At 39.3% G+C, this 26,927-nt stretch overlaps 1 protein-coding gene and 1 long non-coding RNA gene across 10 annotated transcripts in view; one reads left to right on the plus strand and one right to left on the minus strand.

The window, feature by feature from the left end:
• wnk1b (WNK lysine deficient protein kinase 1b) overlaps nt 1-26,927 on the plus strand; it is an 88,606-nt gene that overhangs the window by 37,449 nt on the left and 24,230 nt on the right. For 5 of the 9 annotated variants that reach the window (XM_028044276.1, XM_028044277.1, XM_028044278.1 and 2 more), the window contains exons 4-16: nt 3,771-3,943; nt 8,692-8,912; nt 9,441-9,598; nt 14,306-14,394; nt 14,675-14,814; nt 14,923-15,002; nt 15,085-15,264; nt 15,834-15,897; nt 16,257-16,450; nt 18,364-18,663; nt 20,251-21,639; nt 25,067-25,159; nt 25,509-25,583. In XM_028044276.1, the coding sequence (XP_027900077.1) occupies nt 3,771-3,943; nt 8,692-8,912; nt 9,441-9,598; nt 14,306-14,394; nt 14,675-14,814; nt 14,923-15,002; nt 15,085-15,264; nt 15,834-15,897; nt 16,257-16,450; nt 18,364-18,663; nt 20,251-21,639; nt 25,067-25,159; nt 25,509-25,583 (3,156 nt within the window). The remainder of the gene's footprint in view (nt 1-3,770; nt 3,944-8,691; nt 8,913-9,440; nt 9,599-14,305; nt 14,395-14,674; nt 14,815-14,922; nt 15,003-15,084; nt 15,265-15,833; nt 15,898-16,256; nt 16,451-18,363; nt 18,664-20,250; nt 21,640-25,066; nt 25,160-25,508; nt 25,584-26,927) is intronic. The other 4 variants (XM_028044274.1, XM_028044275.1, XM_028044279.1 and 1 more) reach the window with 4 other exon arrangements.
• On the minus strand, nt 9,611-26,326 carry LOC114161170 (uncharacterized). The gene is made up of 3 exons (XR_003598954.1): nt 26,315-26,326; nt 22,129-22,134; nt 9,611-10,088 (listed from the first exon to the last, which is right to left on the minus strand). It is a non-coding gene; the product is annotated as an uncharacterized LOC114161170 (long non-coding RNA).

Genomic DNA, 26,927 nt, shown 5'->3' on the forward strand with positions numbered 1-26,927 from the left:
ACCCATCTGCCGCTGGGATCGCTGCTCTCGCTGCTTGGTGTGCGACAGCCCAGAGACGGCGATCGCACAGTGCTAAAACTCAGCGGGACATCCAGACCTACATGAGCTGATCAGCGGGTATCGGCTTTCCGCTCCTCTGCAGGAAACGGCATAATACTGTAACAGTGCAGGTTGCGTTTCTGCCAGCCTCTCTGCCTGTTTGCTTGTTTGTCGGGCTGTCTGTGAGCCTGTGTGCTCTGTTTGTGTGTGTGTGTGTGTGTGTGTGTGTGTGTGTGTGTGTGTGTGTGTGTGTGTGTGTGTGTGCTGTCCTTGGTTGGCTTCTGCAAAGCAGAAATAGGCCAGACAAAATAAGAGCTGTCACATACTCAGGGTTGTATAGGAGGCTTCTTTGAAGCCCTCAGATTGGCTGAGGGAAGGCGGTGACAATGCAGAGCCCGGGATTAGAGAGTGTGAAGTCCTTATGCCGAAACGCAGCGTCTGTGTGCGAGTGGCAGATAAGAAGCTGCAGATTTAAATGCGCAGGCATGTCTGTGTGAGGTGGAAGGGGTTTATGAGAACCTGAATGAGATGATCTTAACTGGAAAATGAAGGGATATTTTGGAGTCTGGCAAACTCAAACCTCATGATGTTTTTGAAGCGAGAGAGTGAGGGAACGAGGGAGAAAAACAACCCCAGTCAACAAGAGAACCTATGTATTATGGATCAGATTAACCCACATCCTGACATCCCTTTAGTCTTTTTTATTACACACGTACAGTGCCTTGCGAAGAAAATCTGTTGAATTTCTTCACGTTTTTTCTCATCATTTGCAGACCTCAATGCATTTTGAGATTTTATGTAATGCACCAACTCAAACTAGGTCATTATTGTGAGAAGGAATAAGAAAAACTACAGTTTTAAACATTTTCTGACAAAAATCTAAGAAACCTCTTTTTAAAAAAAAGAAATCCAGCACAGACACTACCTGCGTTTCCATTACAAATGTGTGCAAAACTTTGTTGATTTTCCACTAAAGTAGAAAAAAAAACACTATTTCATAATTGCAGTGTTTCCGTTAAGTTAGAAACGTAAGTAAAATCACACTTGGATACGTTAATGCGATGTCATTAAAAAAACATTCCACACCATTGTCCTTCTGCCACTTCCTGTCGTCGTCTTCATCTTTTCTGCCAGTAGCAACATCCGGTTGTTGATCACGACTTGTGATGAGAAAAAATGTGTTTCCATTACAGCTTTATACACAAATTTTAAATATGTTGCAGGTTGGCCTTTCAACAGGAAAACAATAAGTGCTTCCACTTCACAACTTTGCATCTCTCTGAGTTGGTCTGTCATACAAAAATGGGAAAGCGTTGCCGTGGCAGGGAAACCTTTTGCAAGGGTCTGTACTGTATTAAGTGCCATCTTCAACTCCTCTGCTGTTTCTCAGTCCATTTATAGACTAAAAAAGCAAACATTAATATTGGATTAGTGAGTCCTCTCAGACTTCCTGTCTCCAGCCTCGTCTGTCTGTGGACACACAAATATGCACACATGTGGTCATGTTTCTGTCACTTCCCTGGACATTAAGTTGACCCACACCGGAGACGAGCTGCGACTCTAATCAAAGGCACTGCTTGTTTGGGTAAATATATTTACAACAAGAATGTTTGTCATCAGGTTTAAGCCTAATCTGTATAGTTTCTTAACAGATTCATTTGGGGGTAACACACACATTGGGCACAAAGAGCTGAATGATTCTAGAGTGAAGAAAAGAGAAGAACCATCCAATGCCCAGTGGAGGGGCTCTAAGTGTTATGGGTCATCTGGGTCTTAAGTGCTGCTGGGAAATGCAATACTGTCTTCCAGGCAGTCAGGTGACTAGCAGCTGCAGTCATGTGACCAGTAGATCGGATCATGTGATCGCAGCTGGGGGAAAAGAGCCGAAGAAGAAAAGAAAAGGAGTAAAGCTTAGTGGATGATTTGTGCTGTCGGCTGCTAATGGCTATCATCAGGAGAAGTGGATGCAGCAGCAGCAGGATGATGAAGGGATAAGCTTTTTCAGGCCGTCTCTTCCACGCACATGCATTATTTCTGAAAGCGTCAGTGTGATTCAAAGCCCCTTAATGTGCTGGAGAGTGAATAAGTCATATGATGGAGACGGAGCTCTGGGTTATACACTATGAGCTCATCACCTCAGATATTCCTCTAATCTTTGAGGTTGCTCACAAGGTTTTCTAAAAGCTTTAAAGCCATTTCAGAAGACATTGTGACTGTTTCCCTGAGCTGGTTATTGAGCTTTTTCAGTAATCTGAAGCAGTGTGTCATTTCTTTTACCACTTGACAATAATATGCTACTTTCTGTTGGTCTGTCAGTAAATTCATTGAGGTTTAGAGTGAACACTTTGGCAAGAGACAGTAGCTGCCTTTTCTCTCAAGAGATTGGAGGTTTTCTCAAAAATCAGGGAATAAACTGTATCTTTGAATCATTCAAGTTAGAGATTTTCTCTTTATCTCATAATCCACTGAATGTTTTTTTAATGTTTAATTCATTCAGCATCAGCCGATCCTGTTGCTCTTTCTGTGTTTGTCTGTCTGCTGACGTTTCATCAGCAGATGACCCTGACGTTTCATCCTCTAAAAGGGTCACAGACATTCATTGACATAAAACATTCTGGATATCTGTACAGTCAGTTTAATCATTGGTTTTTATGCTTTTAAAACCTTTTTTTCCCTGCCTAAATCTGGTGCAGTCTCCTTTCACCGGCTGTAAGAAGTCCATGTTTGGCATGCAGCTTAATAGTTTGAAGTCACTGAGGTTATTACGGCTTTATTTGTACACAAATCCCCTCAGAATTGAGGATCCGTCACCTTTTTCTACTGTTGTTAGGCAGCAAAGATTATGTTTATTTCTGTGCCAGCGATGTGCCGAATGTGTCATTTAGCGGTTTAGGACTCATATATTTTGTTCAAGCACAATGGATGAAAGCAAGGAAGCACACACAGGCATATTTTAAACAAAAAAATATCATAATTCAAACAACCTCTGTGCAGGCTTTTACTTTTCCTGATAGGTTTTATCCTTACTTAGGTCATTTTCTCCTGAAAACTTCAGTGATGTCTAATCTAGATTTCATTAACGCATTTCCATTCCTCGTTATTTATACAAGTGCCTTGCCTTTAGACTAAAAGAGTCATTGTTCATTAAAAGGATGTTTTTCATTATATTCGTAAGTGTTTTATAATATTCACCAGAGCAATAATTACAGCCCTCATCTGAAGTTTTGTTTCCGAATAATCATGATGATGAAATAACATCTGGCAAAGGAAATGGCTACTTATTTCAACCTGAGAAACCAGTTTGCTATAAACAATCTAAGCAACATGTTGCTGCCTGAAGGAGGCAGAGATGATGGACTTCTACACTCCCTCTAATAGATGTTTGTGGCTTCATTGACTTGAAGGTAAAAGATCACATTGATGTGAACAGGCGAGAATTATTTCTAGATCTGTTTTTGAATTTTTTGTTCTGTTCAGATGGAGCATTAAAACCATGTTGTTTTTGCTCAACCAATTGACTCATTTTGTAGAAAGTCAGCTTCACCTCTGCTGATTATCTCTTCTCTGTGAAAACCTCCTTCCCCTGGATTTGATTGTAATTGCAATCTCTATATTAATGTCTCCGATTTGACATAAAAAGTCTGGCAATCAGATTTCCGTCGTGCATTGCTTGTATTTATCATTTGCTTTGCCTCCTCTTTACCAAGTGTCCCTCTCTGTCCTGTGTACAGGACCGTAAGCTGTCCAAGTCGGAGCGCCAGCGGTTCAAAGAGGAAGCCGGGATGTTGAAGGGTCTCCAGCATCCTAACATTGTCCGCTTCTATGACTCCTGGGAGGGTTTGTGCAAAGGAAAGAAATGTATTGTTCTCGTCACTGAGCTCATGACATCTGGCACGCTGAAAACGTGAGTACAGGAGCTTAAAAAGTGTTTTGCAATGCACTTTTACACTTTACGCTTTGTAAAATGACTTAATCTTTTCCATATATACATTGTATATATGGCGTACAGTTGTTTTCTTCCCTCCCTCTGAGCATATACAGTGAACCCTCGCTATCGGGTCACCATTCACGGTCTCGCTGCTTCGCGGATTTTTTTGTGCAGTTTTTTTCCACAGTGCATTGTGTTCTGCGTCCTGATTGGCTAAACAGTCTCCGCGCCTCTGCTTTATATACCGTATCGTTCCAATAACATTACGGTATTTAAATATACGTATTACAGCTCGGCAAATTTTGGTAAATGTTTTTGCCCAGAAGAAAAAAAGAGCGACTCTAGCACACACGTGTCCTATCTAAGAATAAAGAAAAAAAGAGCGATAATGAAGAGACTTTACAATATACAGGTTTGGTATATTAGCACCACTGACATCTGTCAGTTTCCGCCTGCCCCGTTCTCAAAACTCAATGTGAATAATAGACATGCCATCACCAAATGCCTCTCTGCTGATGAGAATAGACGCGCATCTGTGAACGTCATTGTTACAAAAAAAGGCAATAAGCTCGCGCCACATGGTGCATCACGGGACACCGTCAGCACACCTGCCAGCTGCTGCTTCTGCTGCAGATTCCTCTCATTCCTGGCGTTGCTCCTCTGTGCTGGGGGTAGAAAAGCACGGCTATAGAACCAGACTGTTACAGTTGGAGGGAGACGAAAGAATCTTGGAGAGATGCTTGGCGTAAATTGGAGAAAAAGCACAGAAGGGGACGTGACAAACCACTGGCTCACCTGTAACAGAGGAGGCAGAAGTATTTGTCAGAGTACTTTTCAGGAGAGTGGCGCCCTCCGCTGGAAGACTTCATTATGAACGAATGCAATCTACTCCATTTTGAATTTACAAACTCATATTTATTAAACACATTTTTTCTCTGCAGCTTTTGATGACATAACATTGCATTTCTTGTTAAATGTAAACATGTCATTTAATATATAATAAAACCAGAATGCATTCCCACTTGCACTACACTGAAACCTCTGCAGTTTTGCTTAAAAAGTCCCCAATCGGGCGTGCCGTGGTGGCGTAGGGGAGAGAGCGACCCATATTTGGAGGCCTTGAGTCCTCGACGCGGCCGGCGCGGGTTCGACTCCCGGACCCGGCGACATTTGTCCGCATGTCTTCCCCCTTCCTCTCAGCCTACTTTCGTATAAGGGACACTAGAGCCCACAAAAAGACTGGAGGAGTAAAAAAAAAAAAGTGTAAAAAGATATTATCAAGATTAAAACTTATTTTCCGTATGCAGCTAGCAGTTTTTGAGGTTTTTGCAAGAACTTGCAGCCTGTGTGGTGGTGCGTTTATGGACAGGATGAAAGCTGTGCAGGGGTTCGGCTTCAGTCCAGATGAGTTCTCAGAAAGGAGAGGTGCTGTGCTGAGGCAGTGGAAAAAGAAAGAGAGATGGTGGGGGGCCTGATACGGAGGGAGAAAGATGGTAAATATGGAAATCCTGACCAGCACCGCTACAGTGCATGAAAGGAACTTTATGCACTGCGTTTTCTTACAAACGCATGTGGATGTGTTTGTAAGAAAAGTTTGTCCTGCTTTTTTTTTGCTATTTATTAAATATTACTAAAGTGCCTTAAAGGTGACATACTTATCTGCGTACTTGGATTTGTGTGCTGGAATAAGAGCGAGTTTGAGCGACTTTGTGTGGGAGAAAGGCTGAGCAGTGTCACTTCAGAGCTCTGCGTGCCACAGGGTTTAACTCGTCTGTCAGCACCGCTTTGACTCCAGAACGGGGCAGAAATAAAGCAGAGGAGACGGGTGAAGGGATGGGAGGCGGAGGGGAAACGAGGTGTCATGTTTTCTGCGTGATATGTGAGAAGTGGAAATAAAAGATGAAATGAGGAAGAGAAGGCAGATCCACTTTTTGTGGTACAGATTAAGACTGTTCGCTTGAAGCTAAGTATAATTTCTTAACATATTCTTTGATTTTTAAAGCACTTCCTGTAAAACACTAACCACACTTTTCTGGGCTTAAACATCACATTAGTTTAGTGAATATTAATATGACTCAAGAATTCAATGAAAGTATTTTATCACTTATATAGCAACTTACAATAAGCCAAAAAATGTATCTGTTTTACATATTTTAGTCTCATGTTGCAGTAAATAAGCTAAAAATGCTCTTTTAGCTTATTTGCACTGTTATCTGTGTAAGGTAGAGATCCATCAATGAATCCTTTGGTCACTGGAATTGAAACATTTTTACGTTTGACAGTGAACGCACCACACCATGTCACTGCCATGTTGCAGTGACCACACTCTTCAGTGTGAAAGTTGTAACTGAATGTGTATTTTTAGTGTCAGTAAGAATTTTAAAGAGATTAGAGAAAGGACAGAAGATACAGGCTGTTGTTAGCAATGCTAACCACATAGTTCATGTTAGAGACGGTTCTGTCTTGACAGTAATATTGTCTTTGGTTTGATAGTAAAATCTTTCATCATTCATCTTTAATTTAATTTTATTGCCATGCTATACCCAGACCTATAAACAAAATATAAAACACATTTATATTCAATTGGGTATTTGTGCTTCCAACAAACTAAAGAATTTTACTGGACATTACTGAGGAAATAATTGCTTTGTTTTATGTTGGAAATTTAGTTTTGACATTTCAGTTTAAACTTAATCTCTGGCCATGACATAGTCGTACTTCTGTCAGCTTAGATCTGTTCATGACAGGATATTTAACTAGCATTAACTTTTAAAGTTTGTCATTTCTCTAATGTGGCACCATTTCATGCCATACCCTTTAGCACCACGTTATGTTCAACTGAACAGTTCTTGTAATATTTGAATTAAAATCGTAAACTGTACTGCAGATAGTAATTATAAATGTATTTCATGACTTGTTTTGCTGATAGAACCAGTGACATCTTAGCTGGTGTTTGTGTTTGCGCTCAACAAGCTGAGATGTTTGTTGGCCGTGTTGGACCAGCTTGTGATTTTTAGGCCGTCTCTCATCAGCTTGGACAGATTTGCAGCTGGAGGCTGTCAGCAGCTCTTTCCTAGAGGTTTTTTGTTTTTTTTTAGCATAAGGAAAGGGAACGGATTAAGCCTGAACTGGGAATGACCTAAACAGATCAAAGAGAAGATTAGTTTAAGATGCAGAAGTTACTTTAACAAATATAATCACTGTAAATCACAGTATTCTTTATATTGTAATTGCTGTTTAATAAGGTCATTTAAGCAAACGAGCTGATCAGAAGTTGCTTCTCTGCACTATTTCAAATCCTTCTTTTGGAAAACTGTAAGAAACCTGAATTTAAATGCTGACGAACAGACATGGCTGAAAACCGATGGGTCATTTCTTGTTACAACTCTTTAATAGAAACAGTAGCAATGCACTGTAAACATTTCAGTTGACTTACTAAAATTAAAAACGTTTCCGTTTTAAGGTTGAGTCTCTCCTGTGCTGTCGTCGGGTTTCCTCCCTCTTTCCAGAGCCATGCGAAGCAGGTGGAGTGGCACGTTTTAAAACACCCGCAGGTGTGGATCTGTGTTGGCTCTAAAAATCACTTGGCGGCCTCTCAGTGGGTGTCTCCCTGTTTACCGCAAGGTGTGTGCTGGGAGAGGCTCCAAACGTTCACGTACCAAACAGGAATAAGTGTGTAGAAGTAACGAACCGGTCTAAATTGCTTTAAGATTAAAAATGCAGCAAGTGCACAGTAAATTATTGCTTGTTGTTCTCAGTCATCACGATTTAATGGGTTTGGAATAAGCAGCACGGGAATTGCTTGTCTTGTTTGATAAGATGCAATGAATGCTGTGAGATTGAACCTGCACTGCTTAAAACCAAATTAGGAGCATTTCTGACGATGTGGGTCTAAATGTCTTCTGCTGTTACATCAGAATGATGAACATTTTATTTTTTATAGAGACGATGTTTGGATCCTTTTCCTTTTAGGAGCTCGAAATGTATCGCTTAATCAGTTTCTTTCTTTGTTCGACCTCAAAAGAAAAAAAGAGCTTTTACTTTTCAGCTTACACTCTTGAATCCAGACTCATTATGCAGTCAAGAAAAATAGGGAAAGGAATGTGCTTCTGTTATTTTAAGAGTTTTAAAAGTGCACATCTTTCTTTCATCAATGCCTCTCTGCCTGTCTTTGCTTTCTTTATGTTCTGTATTGAAAGTCTTGCCATAATGGAAAACTTTCACGAGAATATTTTGTATTTGTATGTCTTAATTGAGTGGTATTTTAGGCTGCCTCTAATTTTACAGGCAGGGGAATTAATTTCAATAATGGCCATTCTAATTTTGAGTTTGTGCACAATGATGGGATAATTTATAATGAGCTGCTCAGGCCTGGACTGTCTGCCAAAAGCAAACAGTTATATTTTATCTAATGTGTTGTGCCCTTTCCGTCTGCTCCCCTGTCTTTGTCTGCAATGCCAAACCTTGATTTGGACTCATTAATTTTCCTGTCAGTGTCGCCCTCAAAAAAATTATTTATTTATTTTTGGCTGCTTGAATACAGATTCTCCAAAAAATATAAATAAAAACCATCAAGCTGTGATTTAACCGTCTACAGTTGAGGTTAAATTTGGATTTCAGCCCACAGAAGAGACAGATTGGTGTCATTTTAAGCATCTTGCTTCCTCTTTGTGTTCAACAGAGCGCAACACTATTTCTAATTTCTCTCTCCACCCCCGTTTCAGATACCTAAAGCGCTTTAAGGTGATGAAAATCAAGGTCCTGCGCTCATGGTGCCGGCAGATCCTTAAAGGTCTCCACTTCCTGCACACCAGAGCCCCACCCATCATCCACCGGGACCTGAAGTGCGACAACATCTTCATCACGGGTCCCACGGGCTCTGTGAAGATCGGAGACCTGGGACTGGCCACGCTGAAGAGGGCCTCCTTCGCCAAAAGTGTCATAGGTGAGAAAAACATTCGGCCCGCAGAACAACAGCCGAAGTTTTAAAGGGAAACAGCCTGTATACTTTGCAGGAGTAATACCTACTTGAAATGCAAACATCTACACGCTCACATTAACTTTATTGCTAGTTGTTAACGTGAGCCGCAGTTATTTGGAAAGTACCTTCAGCGTGTCCGCTGGTATGTCGGGGGTTAGGCTGTCTGAGGATGTAATGGCTGCACACATAAAGAAAATAAAAACCTGGCTTGTTTTCAGTTGAATAGCCATGTAGCTGACCACAGGTATTTTCTTCGTGATGGCTCCGAATTCCTTCTCCTTCCTCCTCTACCTTTAAGCGAGGTTCACAAATTGTTTGTAGTAATTACAGAGACCACGTACAACTTTGTGGTTTGCTGCATGTTTTTCTAAATTACATTTTACGACCTGAATTTGACTGTCAGGAGTGCGAGCGGTTTCCTGGGATATTTTAAGAAATATTGTGGCGATTCAGACATTTAAAGTTCTGCCTGTTTTTTGTGTCTTTTGAAAGGTACCCCTGAGTTTATGGCTCCTGAGATGTATGAGGAGAAGTATGATGAATCCGTAGATGTCTACGCCTTCGGGATGTGCATGCTGGAGATGGCCACCTCTGAGTATCCCTACTCAGAATGCCAGAATGCGGCGCAGATCTACAGACGGGTAACAAGTGTAAGTCTCTGCTTCCTCTGAGCTCCTCCGTCAAGAGTTTTGCTGCACTTACAGGTCGGAGCCGAAAGTCTTGTTTGTCTTTTCGTCTCATATCTCCGTCCTGTGTCCGCTGTTTCCCCTCCGCACTTGTTTACTGCCTGTATTAATAAATTTGGCATGAGCTTCAGGAGTTTCAGTCATATGATGCTGTTTTTTGCTCTGATTAGTCCTTCCATGCACTCTTCCCTCTCACTGCAACTCTATTTTGTTCGTTTTGCAAAATAGACTTAAAAAAAAGAAAGTTGCAACAACATGGAAGGTGATCATGTCGGGTCACAACAGCGTCAAATGAAAGATTTGGACCTCACTGTTTGAGTTTATTTTATTTACTCTTCTATTTCTGCCATATTTTTTTAGCTTAAATGGGTTTTTGTGTAGTTTGTACGGAAAATACTTGCATTTCTAAAAATCCATCCATCCATTGATCATCATTTCCTCTGTCCAACCAACTCTGAAACTCTGATATAACTCGGTATTCAATTTCTCCCTCTGTTCATCTGTTCAATAGTCCATCTGTCTTTGATCAATACACCAACTGTTCATCTTATTGATCTTATCTACTCCAATCTTCTGACACATTTGAATTTAAGGTTTAATTTTAAGAAATAAAGGGAGATATTTGAGATATTTCACTGTGTGTGTAATGAATCAATAAGATGAGTTTCAAAATATTGAGCTCCTTCAATAAATTCTATATTTTATTTGCTGTGCTTACAAAACCATATTAAATAAAAGTTATTTGATTTCATTACATGAGAACAAAGGCAATGTTTCTTTAAATGTTCAATGTTTTTATTTAATTGGATAACTTTAAATAAAGTTTACATCAATTACTATTTATGTAATTTGTTAAAAATATCTAAGAGCAACTATTTGTTGCCCTCCTTTCAAAATATATTCTGATCATTTCAAAGTTTAATTTCAGAAACCGTTTGATTTGGTCCTTGCTGTTCCCACCGCTTCTGTTTTGCTTGCACATTTAAATTGAAAAGATTCAGATTTAGATTACCTGTGGTGCTTTGAGAAAACAGAACCCGTCCCTTGTCCCGGTGTCCCCTCCGCCGCCCCTTCCTTCTCAGTTTGATTTAAGACGCTACATGAGCAGAATAAATTCAGACGGTGTGGTTTTAGATCTGACGTGTGGCTTCCAGCCCCAAATCATTTTTGCCTTCCTGTTCTTTTTACCTCACTTTCAATTTGTCATGAGTTCACTGAAACCTTATTAAGTTATTACTGTGACCCCAGCACTGGGATAACTCAGCTGTTTGTGTGGAAGCGTTTGCTTAATATCTTCCTAGCAGACAGATCTCATATACTTTAATCAACACAGCATTTTGCAAAACACGAATCCCAAACAGCCGACTTTAGTTTTGAAAATGTATTGCCGTCTGTGTGTGACGACACCTTGTGATCGCCATAGGCCGCCTGATCACCAGCTTCCCTTCATTTCTTGGGGTTATCCAAAGGTTAGCAAAAGAAATACTTTAGGTTGTTGATGATTTTCTTGAGGGTTTGGTTGCCCAAGGAGTTTTGCATTTTGTTAGCAGCACTATTTGGAAATGTTCATGTTTATGATACAATCTCAGGGTTTCTCCGGACTGGCAACCTGTCCATACTTTGTCCTGCATCTCGAATTCTTTTTATTCATAACTGCTCCACATTTTCTGTTCTTTTATCTAATATTTTGCATCTTTTATAGAAAATGTCCTACAGAATAATGCAGCCAACAGCATGTTTAACTGTACGTCTCCTCAAAGCTCTTCCTCAGCCTCACATACGACCCACACCCTTCTCCCCCCACTTCAAATCAGAGGACATTATATCTACTGTCTAAAAATTGTCTTTTGGCGTTTATCCAGGCGGTTATATAATTGTCCTTCTAACAAAGAGATGCCTTCAGTTAGAGCAATCTATAACCTAACAAGAGGAGTGCTGCACTGCTGCCACAAATAATTAACGCAGTTGTGAAGGATAAGTGGAGAATTGAAGAAGGATAGGACAATTGCATCTTGTAGTTCAAAACAAATCAGAAAACTTTGAAAAAGATAGGATGGCAAGGTAAAATGAAATGGATTGTTTCTGTGGTAACATTGGTTACTGCTGATATAAGGTAGACATAAATAATAACACATATGATCTTATTTTGACTATCTCTTGTGATTAAGCCACATTTTTCTTACTTTTTCACCCTTACATTTCCCACTTCCCTCAGAGAGCATTTATTGTATAAAACTGAAATCTGGTGTTGAAATCAGGTTGTTGTTTAAAAACGTTTTCCTTAAATTCAAAAAGGTACCTAAATGTTTCCTCAGAGATTTTGATTCATATTGACAGGATCCCGCAGTTGAAGTAGATTTATTATCTTTTTTTACGTCCATATCTCCGATTGCTGTGGAGACCGTTGAAGTCATGTTCAAAATAGCAGTTTAAGACGATTTGAGTTTTGTAAATTGGTGCCTTGTCTTGCTTGAAGCAACCAGCAGAAGGTCTTTACCTAATTTATATTTATGTGTGACTTTTTCAGTCCATCACCAGCGAGTAACAATAGCTTTTGTTTTTGTATCTGCTGGGAGTTTGTTAAAAAAAATAACCAACATTTCATGCAGGTTGTGAACAAGTAAACCTTATTTTCATGCTGCTTTTTTAATTCATTTATACGTTCAGTTATCTTTTAGTCGTTGAGGGGAAGCAAGTAAAGGCTAAAGGCTAATAATTTTATTACCCAGCAGTACAGCTTGCAAACACTAGCTAGCTTATTGTACAAACTACATTTTTGTGTTTTATAGTTATTTGCTTTTTTTCTTTGTATGACTAACATGAAATATATGAGAGAACAATATTAATTTTAGGATACATTTATGTTCAAGACGCTAGCATTATATGTTGTTGTTGTTTTTTAGGTAGCAAAGTTGAAATAGTTTTCTGGTTGTTTTTCAATTTTCTGAGAGTTTATATTTTGTCTAAGAAACCAAATGATTGTATTGTATGCTTTTTATGGCTTATCATCTTTTTATATCTGACCAAACTGTGTTTTTGTGATTTATTCCTTCTCCTTGCTGAACATTCCTTCCTTCCAATTAGCCTTATTTAACTAAAATCCCTCCCTTCTTATTCCAGACTTAATGCCATTACATCGTCCATCAGTCCTAACTTTGTTTGGCTTCCCAGTGGTGTGTGTGTGTGTGAGAGAGAGAGATTTTGTGGCACACAGAGATGGGGGGGTTGTTATTTCATGGTGAAGCAGCCGGAAGGCAACATGCTATGAAAGAAAAGAAAAAGGTGAAGGATGAATATTTTCTGGTTTGAAGGTTGAGTGATTCCAACTTTGTCTTCATCAACTTGTTGAGTTTTTTTTTTTTATTTCCATTTACTTCTTTAACAACTTAATTGGTAAGTTGCTATTTTGACTAATTTTGAAGTTGTCCACCCTTGCATAGATTTTTGCTTTATTGTTTGAGAGTTTTTAAGAATTTGACTTTTGTTACATCATTAATAATTTCTGATACTTGACGTGTGCGCCTGATTCCCAGTTATGTTGATTTAAATAATTTATTTATGAATAAAAAGAGTAATAATAGTCTAGAAAAAAATATTAAATTGAATGCATTTAATGTCCTATTTACTTTTCTCTTAAGGTTTTCATATGGAAAGTAGCTTCAGCGTTAATTTTAGATGGTTATGCTTTATTTATTTTTTTTAACTCTTACTTACTCATCAGTGGATTTTAAAGTAATGTTCAGGTAATTTATAAAACTGACTATGTTCCTAGAGGTGCATCAATATGGTTAGTAAGGTCAAATGAAGTGAAATGTAAAACATTTACAGGTTATAATAAATTTTGAGTGTTTTAAATGTTTCCAGACATATAAAAAATGATGATATAATTGTTTCTTCTATTCAGCAGTACAAAGTTTAACTACATAATCCTCTATTATCAATTGTTTTATTTGTTTTCTGTCTCTTTTTTTTCTTTTCCTTTTTGTCTCTTAAATTTCAACCATTTCTTAAACTTATATTTTAGATTTTGTTCTATTTTCTTTTTTATTTTACATTCTGGGCTTTAATTTTTTTTCTCTACCCAGGAAGCCATAATATTGTTTATTACTGTTCAGCCCCAGCTGTTTTATTTGGTCCCCAACCTCTGAACTGAAGCCCTGCTGATTATGCCCGTCAGTGTTACATCTCAAATTTGGTTCTTGACTTCTTAATTGCTTTTGTGGGGCCCGTGGTTCATTATTTTCCTGTTCAGCCGACTTTATGTGGAATTTGTCCTGGGGTCAAACTTTTACCAGCTAGTCTCTGACACCACAGGTCACCTGATCAAGAAATATTTAACCTGAACACCGAATTCAATTAGCTGACTCAGTTAAACATGTTGGTAACAAGAATTAGATGTTCAAAGCTAAAAACCTACATTACATTAAAGTTATGGACAAAAAGAAACATTATGTCCAGAGATGAAAAACTAAATAACTTCACATTTGATATGAAGATGAAGAACTTTAATTCTCCCCACATGTATATCAAATTGCGGGAAAGGTCGCAGTAAATTTGACCCTGGGAAAGAACAAAGCTGTACTTCACTTCTTTTTCTCCCCGTGTTAATGTTTCTGAAAGCTTCTTTGCTTTCATTGCTCTTCTATTTTGTGTGTGTGTGTGTGTGTGCAGGGAGTAAAGCCTGCGAGTTTTGACAAGGTGGCCATTCCTGAGGTGAAGGAAATTATAGAGGGCTGTATAAGAACAAACAAAGATGAGAGGTGAGTCACAAGGACAAAAACTTCCTCCAAGTATGGATTTATTTTCTTGACATGTGCTTGCTGAAATTTTATTTATTTCTTGTGGAGGGTTTTTTTTGTCCCGTTCTCCATGCTTTCATTCTCTTTGAGTGGTTTCTAATTTTGATGAAACAGAAATAACCTGCTGCTTTCTGCTTAATGTTCTTAACTGACTGACACATTCTCTTTTACATAAACAGGCATTATCTTTATCAAACTAGTAGATTTTAAATAGCTTTATGTTTTAATCTTGTGTTTCCAGATATGCCATAAAGACCCTGCTGAACCACGCGTTCTTCCAGGAGGAGACGGGGGTCAGGGTTGAACTTGCGGAGGAGGACGATGGGGAGATGATTGCTATCAAACTTTGGCTCAGGATAGAAGACGTCAAGAAGCTCAAAGGCAAAAATATGGAAACACATAAAGCTTAGTCATAATATCTATGTGTAGGAGCTTTCCTTAGAGGCCTTAGAGTTATTAACTGAGCAGCACCATTTCACATCTTTATAGGCAAATATAAAGAAAACGAAGCCATCGAATTCTCCTTTGACCTCAACAGAGACGTACCTGAAGATGTGGCGCAGGAAATGGTATGTCTACCTTTAAAGGGAGAAAAAATATGACTCAAGATGCAAAATATGCATGATGAAAATCACCTGTGTCTTCTCCCAGGTTGAGTCTGGCTATGTTGCCGAGGGTGACCACAAAACCATGGCCAAGGCGATCAAGGACCGCGTGTCTCTGATCCGAAAGAAGAGAGAACAGAGGCAGCTAGTGCGGGAAGAACAGGAGAAGAGGAAGCTGGAGGCTGAGAAACGGCAACAAGAGGCTTTCAAAGCTCCACACACCCAGGTTTGTTGGAGTGGTGCCTTCAGATAAGATGGTTTCAAAAAATTGTTTTAACCCAGTTTGAATTATAGGAAATAATAGGTTTTGTTCGTTAGAGTCTGTATTTAAAAGTCCCATTTCACTTATGATGCTTGCCTGTTCAATCTGAGATTCATTGTCTATGAACTACTATATGTGGATTCGGGGCACAAAAACACATAAACTCATCCAATCTTAAAATTTAAACGTTTCAAAGGCTATAAGTAAATAACATAATGTCAATAAAATTTGTCTTTGGGGCTTAATTTGTACTTGTTTCCAAAATTGACTAACAGGCCCGTTAGTCAAATCCTCCACCGTAAATAATGGTGGCCTAATGGCCAATAACTTTCCATTAGCCAGTAGCTAACAGAACATATGCCCTTGATATATGTCGTCAATAAATGCAAAGAAATTAAAGGTTGGATACTTCAGAAATGTTTTCATATGAGATTATGTGAGAATAATTTTAGTGTTTCACACATCTTTCACAAGGCGGTCAGCAGTCATTGAATGTTTCCATACTTGACTGTAGCTTGTGTTTGTGTTTCTAGTCGAAGACAGAAGAAACGGAGGCAGAACAACTTCACCATCAGCAGACGGGCCTCGCTCACACATGTAAGACTGGGAACTGTTTTACAAACCTAGTTTACCTTTGTCTTTAATTTATATTTGCTAAGATTAATGAATACTTAAATGAAAATTAGATTTATAAAAAAAAACAAGCTGGGTTTAATTACAAGAAAAATTTTAATAGGGTTCAATTTGTGATATATTAAATTATAGACAGCTTGCTGATAAAATTATATGCATGTTGAATCCACAGTGGTTTCCCATTGTTTAAGTGACTTTAGGCCAAGTGAAGTCATCCAAGTTTAATCAGAAAACATCCCACATCTGACTCCTAACTTTTTGTATTTGACTTACAGCTGCAGCAGAATAACAGGAGATTTCCTCCATGTCTCTCTGACTTTTAGCTGAAGGCGGTTTGGACAGCGGACAGGGCTCCTCGGTTTTCTCCTCCGACTCCCCCCAACTGGGTCAGCTGACCATGTCTTACAGCTGCCCCCCGACCTCCCAGCCCCCCTCCCAACCCCAGACCCCTTTCCCCCAAACCCCCACTGTTGCCTCGCATCAACATCCAGGCTACTCTCAACCACCGCAGCCGATGGTAAGTAACGGCGTCCTGTAAATGCCTCACGGCGGTCACGTCACGTCGGCGAGGCGACTCTCTGCTCACAGACGTGATAGAAACGACTCATCTGTTTGAAGTGAGCGCTCTGGGTGTTTTGGAGTGAGCTGGAATGACAGTTTGCAGTGTTTTGGAGTGGGAATGTGGATAGTTTTCTTTTGTTGCACCAATAACTTTATAGACCTCAAAAAGCAGCGTTTGTTCACTGGTCCACCAAGACGTGCAATTTACAATCTTTAATCTAATTTAAACAGGAAAACAAAGTTTGTTAGAATTTCCGCATTTAATCCATCAGTCAGGTAATGCAGTCAGAGGTTTCGTCTAATAGTCAGACATTAAGCCGGTTATTTGCTTTGTTATCCAGGCAACCAGCTGATCAGGCCATTTGCTTTTGGTTCAGGAGTCAGTCACTCTTTCTTCCTGCATCCCTCTTTTCCACAATCCTGCTTTCTGATCAACCACTTCTTTCCTTCTTGAACTCTCCATGATATCCAACAAAATATGTAGACATTTCAACACAGTTTTCACTCATTTACATGTGAATTTAGTTGTTCGCCCACCTATTGTTACACATTCTTGGATAAAATGTTGAGAAATTGTTTTGTTTACATCGGCACCATTTTTTACATTTTGTAATGATACAAAAACACACCTCTGTGTATTTTATTTGAATTCTAAGATCAGCGCTAAGTAGCACACGCGTGTGAAGTGGGAAGAAGATAATTGGTTTTTCAGCTTTGTTTACATATAGGAATATGAAAAGTATACCATGCAATCTTATTTAGCCTCCTTTAATTTACCCAGTCAGAGTTGAGAGCTGATTGATCCTCACAGAATATCTTTCACCAGTCAGACTGAGCGTGAGCTATTTAGGCCAACATAATAAACATTTCCAGCTCTAAATAAGAAAAACTGGTGAGTCTGAACTCCTCAAATGACCAGGAGTTGCAGCAAAAGGTTGTTCTACAAAGGTTTTAATTCAAGGAGACTGAAAATAAACTCACGTTTTTTTAGATTTTTGAAGGTGAACATTTTTGAAAACCATGCATTATGTCTTCCATTTACAGTCATGCACAACTTCCAGCAGGAAATGTTTTATGTGTAATTATGGAGTTTATTTCCACTCTATGGTTAGGATCCCAATGCAGCGTCATTTCCACATTTAGATATTATTTTTCATTATTATTATTATCATCTCCTGGTTCAGTTAGAAGCAACAATGATGCAGATGAGTTCAGTTCCTTTCTTAATGTCTCTGTCAGAGTAGCTAATGGATTATGAGCTACATTAAACCTCTGATCAGCCTTGGATCTGCTCTGATTTATAGAAGAAAAAAGAAGAAAAGCAAGAATCGCTCTGACGTAGTTCTTGAGTTTACAGATTGATTGAATAAGACGCCTTATTTCACCATCAAACATGTCTTTATGGAGCCTGTGGACTAATGTAATCATCATGATAGGGAATTTTTAATTCTCAGCTTTCATTCTTGGTTGCTTTATTTTCTACAAACTTTTAGATGTTTTTTTTCTTCTGTTTAAAATCTGTCTTTCATTTGCTGTCACTGAGTTGGTTAAAGTTTAATTCATGCCATCTTTGTATTTTGATATAATTGTTGAGTCCATTTCTCCAATAAGAAAAGTTTTGTTGAAGTTGAAGACTCAGAAAATTGTTCCTCTTGTGATAATCTCCTTCTACATTTAACAGATAAACAGGGAGATCATTGTGATTTCCGCAGAATGTATATTTAACAAATGTTAACCTGCATTATTTTTTTTTCAGTTATGTTTTTCCCTTGGTTCATCCGGTTACTCTTGTGTTCTCTTGAAGTTTTTGTTTTGTTTTAATTTTCCATGTTAATCTCACCTTCTTCCATCCCCTCTCCCGGCCTGCAGCCTGCGTCACACGGCCGTCGAAGCCGTAGCATGTCTATTTGCGTCCCCCCTTCTTCGTACTCCTTTTCCCACGCTCCTTCATCCCTGGCCGTTCCTCCGAAACAGGCCGCCACGCCTCCTCCAGACCTGTCCTCCCACACCTCCACCGCCTCCCCCTGCGCACCTCTCGCTTCTGAGAGGGACACATTCGCTGGCCGCCTCTCCAAGGCCCTGGAGACGGTGCTGCCCCTGCACTCGGGCTCCTCCCAGCCCAGGGCCAGGCAGCGGAGGGCCAGTCTGCCTGCCCTGTTCTCCACCCCTGTAGGTTCTCATGTGTAAGCCCCCCCAGTGGTGGGTAGAGTCAAAGAGGGAAGAGAGAGAAAAAGATGAGAAATTTTTTTCTGTTTTTGTTAGAAGTTAGTTAAGGAAGCAAATATGCCTGTCATAGTTTGTAGTTTTGTAAGAATAGTATTGGTGTCTATTCACAATTTCTTTCAGTTTAGCCATTGCAACAACTAGAAAGCTTATAGTGTAATGCTAAATTAGCAAAATAATAATAATAATAATTTAACAAGATGCATTTAAATTTGCACTTTAAGAAGATCTTGGCATCAGTTTTTGTGTTTGACGTCTCTGGTCCTGGGACTTTCCTGCTCTGCATGTTTTAGTGCAACACTAAAAGTAGCTGGTGTTTTCCATGTTTTTTGGCTCTACACACACACACACACACACACACACACACACACACACACACACTCGTCCAGATGCATACATTTTCTGTCAGTAATATCCTGAAGAGAAATCACCAATGATGTGAAATGACGAAGTAAGGGAGTTGTAACGCATTAAATCACTGACATAAACAGTTTTTATCCAGGGTGCCTAGATAGGTGCTACAACATTCAACAAATATTTGAAAAGAAAATCTTAATCTATTGATTTTTCATAATAATAATTTAAAAACTGGATTTTTTTGTTCAACAGAAAGGAGTAAAGCAAACAATAGAAATATCAGAAACAAGGCCATATCAGTATTTGTTTTGTAAAATAAGAGTTTGATCTTTACGCTTTCTTAGTTTATTTTCCTCTGACATGACATCTGACATCAAAGCTAAAAGTTTTATTCTTCTTTTAGCTTTGTTCAAATTGAGAACTAAATTATTATTAACAGTGAAGCATTTAGTTAACTTCTCTGAGCTTCAGGTAATTTCAGTATAAAGACTAAAATGTGTCTGAGCTGAGAAACATCCCAAACATCCAGGGTGGGATCTCCACTGAGACGGTTATCTCTCTTAGACTCTCTCTCTCTCTCAACTTGACCCTCATGTGTTCACATTGAACAGAGACAGTCGTGAGCCATGATCATGCTCCATGGTACAGAGATGAGGTGCATCTACAGTCAGAACCAAAATCTTCTAGATCAACTGAAGGGTAAACGAAACTCTGTAATTTATTTTTAACTACCTCATGGATGGTTAATTCTGTAATAAATACAGTTTATCTGACTGAAGATGCATCTGGACTTTTGCCACGCTTAGAGCCTTTCTGGCGTTTCCTCTTGCCTTCTCCACTTTCTTTCCAACTGTGAGTTTCTGTGTCTTTTCTTATCTTGGGTTTATTTTTTGGCCTGCCTGTCTTTGTGCTGCAGCTGTGATCCATCTACTGTTACTGGCTTTAAATCTGCGCCACACCTGCCGACTTTTTTTTATATACTTTTTGAGTAAACTTTGCTGCCACCGAACTCAGCTTCCTTGTGTTCTGCTGGATGGATGTATTTGTTTGTTTTTTATTCTGTTTATTTGAAATTTCAACTTTTTCTTGCCCCATTTCATTTCTGGTCTTTTCTGTGGTTCTCTCTGTGATTCGCCTGAACTTCATTCTCAAATCGATTGTATCTCGTTGTCGCAGCAGCATTCAATGCCACACCCCTTCGGTGGAGGAGCGAGCTCGGCCGGAGGAGTCCCAACTTTCCCGGAGCCTCCGGCTATTTTCTTCCCCGCCATCCCCGAGCGCCCCGTTTCCTTCTCTCCTCCTCCCACTGGCCCTCCGAAGGGCTACAACACCCAGAGACGTAAAAGCACCTCCATTCTGGAGGCGCATACGCGGCACTTCCAGCCCGCATACCCTCGCTACGGGAGCACCCTGCACCCATTTTCTGGGATGGAAACTGTTGAGGGTCCGTCTCTCTTTATGGTGAATCCTGGCTTTGCAGCAGCGGCTCAGAGACTCGGCCCTGGCGATTCTCTGCATTTCCCGGGGCAATCCGAGCCGACTCTGTATGGCTATAAGGACATGAAAGCGGAACATGAGGAAGCAGTGAGGCGGCTGAGTCTTAATCAAGCCGCTTTGTTGGACCATTACGAAGCAATGGCGTATGCGGGGTATCCGATGACTGCCCACCAGCTGGGTCACCTGAGTTTCCATCATCAGAGGCAAGCAGCAGCTGCAGCAGCGGGCTTGGGCTTTGATCCTGGTCCTCCACCTCAACCAGGGTTCATCCACCCACAGATCATGCAGAGAATAAGCGCACACAGCCCAATACCTCCGACGCTGCCCCCCATGGCTCCTTCCTCCAGTGGTTCAATCTCTTCTTCGTCGTCCGAGGGTTGCTTTCCTCCACAGCATGCGTCCTCATCCCCCTTCCCCATTTCTGCACCTCCAGTAATGGCCGATGCACCGCCTGCTGGAAGTGTTTTTGAGTTTCATCTAGCTGCAGCCGCTGCGGCCGCCGCTGCAGACCCAAACCTGCTGGCGTCCAGGATTTACAGAGCTCGCCGCAGCTCCATGGACCTCCCTCTGGAGGACAGCTCTGGGACGGGGTCGGGTGGTTCGGGTACCTACAACCGACTTCAGCCGGTAACAGAGGAGCTCTATGCCTACATCAGTCCAGAGCTTCCTTTGCCTCCAGGAAATCTCCTCCTTCACCACATCGGTTTGACCGCAAAGGACCGAAGCCCTGAACCGTCCAGCGACTCTCTGGCCTCCTCTGATGCAGGAGAGTTTCAGTCGCCTCCTCCCCCAAATCTCCCCGCTCAGTTCGACTCGTCGGCCGCTCAGACAATCCCTCGGCCCTCCTCTTCCGCACACTACAATTCCTCGGGGGGAGCCCTTCTCCAAGAACCCCAGGGTCATCCGCCTTCAGTCCAGAACTTTTTCCCTCCTACCCCGTCGTCTGAACTCCCACCTGGCGGCGCGTCGTCAGCTCAGCCGGAGTCTCTGCAGAGTCCCTGGCCCCGGCAGGAAGCCCAGCACAATGCAGCCCAGCAGGAGTCATTGCAGGCTGCTATTCCCCCTCTGGTACAGAGTTCAGACCTCAGAAACCCTTGTATACCTCTGGGTCAGTTGCTAAAGGAAATCATTCAGTTATCGTTTTTTCAGAACTGGGATGATTTCTTTTCTTACAGGGTTCCTACAGTCATTACAAAAATAACTTTCTGTATTTTATACAATATTAAATTACAGATTTTTGCATTTTTATAAAGAACATAACGGCAAGAAACTGTAACCTGAACAATCTAGAGTGGCTCTCAAAAGTGTGAACATTTCTGTTAATATGCCAGTTTTTGTAACATTAAGAAAGCAAGACCATAATGAATTGATTTCTCTTTTACCTTGAACACCAATTTTTCTGAAAAACAAATTTAGGAGGTGAGAAATATAAAAAGAATAATGTGCCACAGCAATCTGAATGCACATTTTTACATACTGCATGTTCTCATTTTTTTATTTATACAGGTCTAAATGTTTATCATTGTTATTATTATTTTTTGGGGGGGAAGAAATTACATCCATCTTCAACCAAATCGTACATAAAATCACAACCAATACTTCTGCAGCTCTTTGTGTTATTGTCTATGGTAAATACAAATATGAGGAAAATCCTACTTGGACTAATTTTGCTTGATTTCAGTTTCATTTTCACAGTCACTGGAGTTGACAGTCAAAGGGTTAATTTAAACAAAGTATTTGAGGGTGTGCAACGCTTCTGCAACCACTTTATTGCATTAATTTGACATTTTTGCCCCTCTTTGTTTTTCAATTGAATTTATGTCACAGTTAAATGTCGAAAAAGGCTTAAATCATGATCTCAAAAACTTGCAATTTCACAGAAGTGTGTACGCTTTTAAGATCAACTTGAAGTGGAGGATGTTCTAAGAACTCCTTCAACAATCTTGACATTTGAGTCTGAAAAAATGTGTTAAATGTAAGATTTGTTGGAACCCTGTATTTATTTTCTTTTGGTTTCTATCATAAATATTTTTACCTGATTTACATCAGTGTTTTTAAAACTATTAAATGGATATTTATTTTTTGTTTTGCCCATGAGATTGTTGGGAGTGCCTAAAACAGGAGGATGTCAAATCTTAGTGCTTTTCAATCAAATTATATTAGCAATCTGACCCAGAGGCAGTCATAGACCCCCTGCTGACTCCGGCTCTCCCCAGCTGATGCTTATTATTCATCCTGTAGTCTTGTTGTGATTTTAACCCCCTACAGTCAAATATCAGCACCACAGAGAGAGTCTCACAACACTACCATTATAACGACAAGCTCACCGTTCCTTCACTCGGTGATCGTGTGTAAAGCATTGCCGATGAAGAGCGTGATTTTAATCTAATACAGTTCAGTTAGGGCTTAATAGGAGAAGTTTTGACCTGGATCACATTGTTTCATGTCCATTAGAAGAGTCATTATTACTGGTTATATGTAATTTAGAAGTTGTGTTTGAGACCCTCTCTGGTGTATAAGCTTTAGAAACGATCCAAGCCCCCTCTTTTCTGTGCCTTTGTTGCTTTATTTGTTTACTTTGTCGTATAAGTAAGTAATATTTTGTCTGTATGTTCATATATGAATGTATATGGATAAATGTGTGTTTGTATAGGTATACTGATTGTGCTGTATACTTAAACGTTGATCGTACAAATCCAAAGTTGGCTTGACCTTCAAAATATAAGTCACTCAAACTATCTGAAAACGGCTAATTTATTGAAATCTAAGATTTAAATAAAACTAAAAAAATGATAATAGTCACAATAATATGCAAGACTTTGCTGGTTTGTATGGGCAAACACACAGAGACATACAACAAAAGCAAGGGGGTTTGGACACTAAGCAGTGAAACCGTGTAGAAACCCGTTTTATGTTTGTGTCAATTTTCTGTTGTAACTCGAAGAAGGTTTTTATTTTTTTATGTTGTTGTAGACTTCAGTGATTAATTAAAATGTGTCAAACTCTTAGAATGCTGGTGTTTACAATGCCAGCAATATCTTTTTGCATTTGCTTTCAGCCACTTTTAATTTCTGCATTTTCCTATCATTCATTCATAATTAGTTTCCCTGCCATTCATCCTAATTTTAAAAAATACATATATATATAAATTTATCAATTAAATTTGTGACGTGAACCTCCTCTATGTTTTGCTGCCTGTGTTGTTAAAAGAAGGGTAGGTGTGTGTGTGTGTGTGTGTGTGTGTGGTGCAACATGCTATACCTGCCAAAAGCTTTCAGCAGACTGTGTGAAGGGGAGCTTTATGACAGGTACAGAGTTGCCCACAGCCTTCTAAGGGTTCAGTCATCCAAAGGTTGTGTGAGATGCTGCCCTGTAATCCTTTAGATTATGGGAGAAACTTGGTGAGAGTGCAGTTTTAGTAGTAATTTTACATACGCTCATCATGGACATAAATGTTACTTTAATTTGAGGCTTTTAAAGATTCAAACTGTAAATTTTTTCCAAGAGTGGAATGATCAGACTGCAAATTCAAAAAAACTATCTGGTTGACATATTTATATTTAGTTTGGATTTTCAATTATCTCAAATGCACATGAAAACTGGGTTTAAAATGGATTACATTAAATACCTATATATATATATATATATATATATATATATATATATATATATATATATATATATATATATATATGGTATTGTTCACTGAGTTCGTTTTTTTTGTTGAAGTCATTGAAATTCTTTGCTGCACCATCATTCCCCTCTGAAAGAAGAACAAATAACATAAAATCACAACATTACTAGAATATTACTGTCCATGATGCGTCTTTGTAAACCACCAACTGCAACTGTATCTTCTGTTTATGCACAATTATTGGAGATCCACCAAGGTTGAGGCTCAAAATTGAAGGAGTGAGCTCAAATGAGATTTTTTTTTTTTTTCCCACCGCTAAAACGTTCCTTAATCAGTAAAAGTGGAACAAGGAAGCTCATACAGCAAATATTGCTTTGACTCTTTAGTTCAATATTCAGTTTTTTATATTCCAGCCACTATACTAGAATTCACTATCACGACATTATGTAATAGTTATTTTCACTGCCAATCACTTAGGGTCTTACCTGCATGTGACGTGTCCTACTTACACCCTGCCTAACCCCAGTAATGTGCCTGTACCGTTGCTATATTTCCATCCAGCAAATGTTGGTGTGCATATACCCGTCTCTGGATGGTTTAGTGTACATTTGGTGTCTCTATGCATGTGTGCATACACAAGAGGAGAGTGTATTTTGAAAATAAGGGAGAAGGAGTGTCTTGTGTTTGCACTCATGCTTGGTTTGGGTTCAGATCTGCAAACATGTACTGATTGGTTCCTTTTTTTTTTTCTTGTCCTCAATCTCCTGCTTTCCCATCTACACCCTCCATCTTTTCCCCATCTGCCACATTGGATCTCTTCCTCTTTGTTCTTTGGTCTTTTTCTATAAATCTGTTTCTAAGCAGCAGGTTCAGACTCCCACCCCTAAACCAAGTTCAGGAACTCCTCTGGTTCCTGCCGCCACACAGCCTGATCCCACAGGGACTTCCCAACAGGTAGGAAAATGAAGAGAATTTAAATTCAGCAGCTATTATTATGAACCGCATACAGAAAAAAAACCTTTTTTTGGTTCTTTGTAAGAGTAATTGAGAGGTTTTGTCTTGCACTGATATATATACATATACAGTATATATATAGCAGTCTATTTAAACAAATATGCATGATATTGCAAAACATTTGCTTTTACATTTGCAATTTAATTTTGTTATTCACGAGAAACTTTGCATTCTTCTTAAAATAGGTTCAGATTCAAAGCTTAGGTTTTTTTTTCCAACCTTTTTTTTGACCTCTTACATCTTGTTGCTACACTAAACTGTATCTATATTTAATTACATGTTTTTCCAGGCTGTGTTATCTGGTCAGAGTTCTGTTTCCCTTCAGAGTCCAACACACACAACACTGCAGCAGACGTCTGCACAGGTAATTATTTCAGTTAGCTGGTTGCAATGTGCCTTAAACATGCATTGATTCTCAGCGTGGAAGTGTATTTTGCCTGTACTTTGTAATTAAATTATTTTTAACCAATGTGCAATGCAACTCAATACAATAGATGAGCTCTAAGCTTCCACATCTTTCAGATGTGTCTCTGCCTCAGCACACCTGTATCAAATAAGTAGGTCAGGAACAGGACTATGTTGAACTTGACAGCATGTTCAGGAAGGCGTTCAGCCGTTTGATTCAGGTGTGTTATGGACCAAGGACACGTCTAAAAGCTGCCTGTAGAATCCCTGTCCTAAAGCCTTGACTTGCTGATGTTTATGTAAGTCAATATATTGCTATTTTTGCAAACACACATGTTCATAATCACTTTAGAGACGTAGGAAGGAGTCTATGTACTAAATTAGTTTATATCTACTGTATGTAACCCATTACTATCATCACTCCTGGTAAAGATGTTTAGAAATTGCTTTTTATTGCCGTGAAATATTCAGACACTGACCAACATCATTTATTCAGAATACTTTCCACATTAAAATATATATATATATATACATTTTTATAATAAAGTCACTGTCGTTTTCTATATAACAAAGATAACTGAAGCATTTATGGAATTTGTAGAAACTTTTGAGTTTAAATGAATCAACAACTTTGCGTTTCCTCGTTTTAATAAGCAAATTCATAATTATTAGAATAACTATAATGAGCACTTGTCATTGTGCAAGACCACTATCTGCTGCTTAGGGATGAGCTTGAAATGTTTATAACAAAATGTAATTGTATTTATTTTGATACTGATAAAAAGTAAAAAAATAAAATCAGTCACTGTTAGCTGATGAACGTCTTCCTTTCACTTTGTTGCCGCCTGAATAAACTGCAAACATTTCTCAATATATTACATGAGATGCAGTTTTAAAAAAAAAAAAAAAGCCTCTTGCATCTCTGTTTCCTCTGACTTCACTTGTAAACACCTCACTTATACTGAAAACATTTATGTCGTCTCTGACACCTTTCGGAGCAAAGCTAAAACTATGTTTCTCTGTATATCTCTTACAAGAACAGCTACTCACTTAAATTTACCAACATCTCCAGTAAGGGCACCAAATCCCAGCACTCCTTGCCAACATGTACTGTGATGAGGGCAGCAAAGAATGATCAGATCTCCATAAAAGCATTTTGAATTGCCTTCTACTGATCTCTGCCAGGGTTGTTGATAATACTGGAAGACCTTGTACGCTATAAGTTATGTTCACATGAATAAGCAAATGAACTGTACAAGATGGCAGCTTTGAAATGACTACATACTGTGATGAGGTTGTGCTG

This window comes from Xiphophorus couchianus, chromosome 17 (assembly GCF_001444195.1).
Source record: "Xiphophorus couchianus chromosome 17, X_couchianus-1.0, whole genome shotgun sequence".
In the NCBI taxonomy this organism is placed as follows: domain Eukaryota; kingdom Metazoa; phylum Chordata; class Actinopteri; order Cyprinodontiformes; family Poeciliidae; genus Xiphophorus; species Xiphophorus couchianus.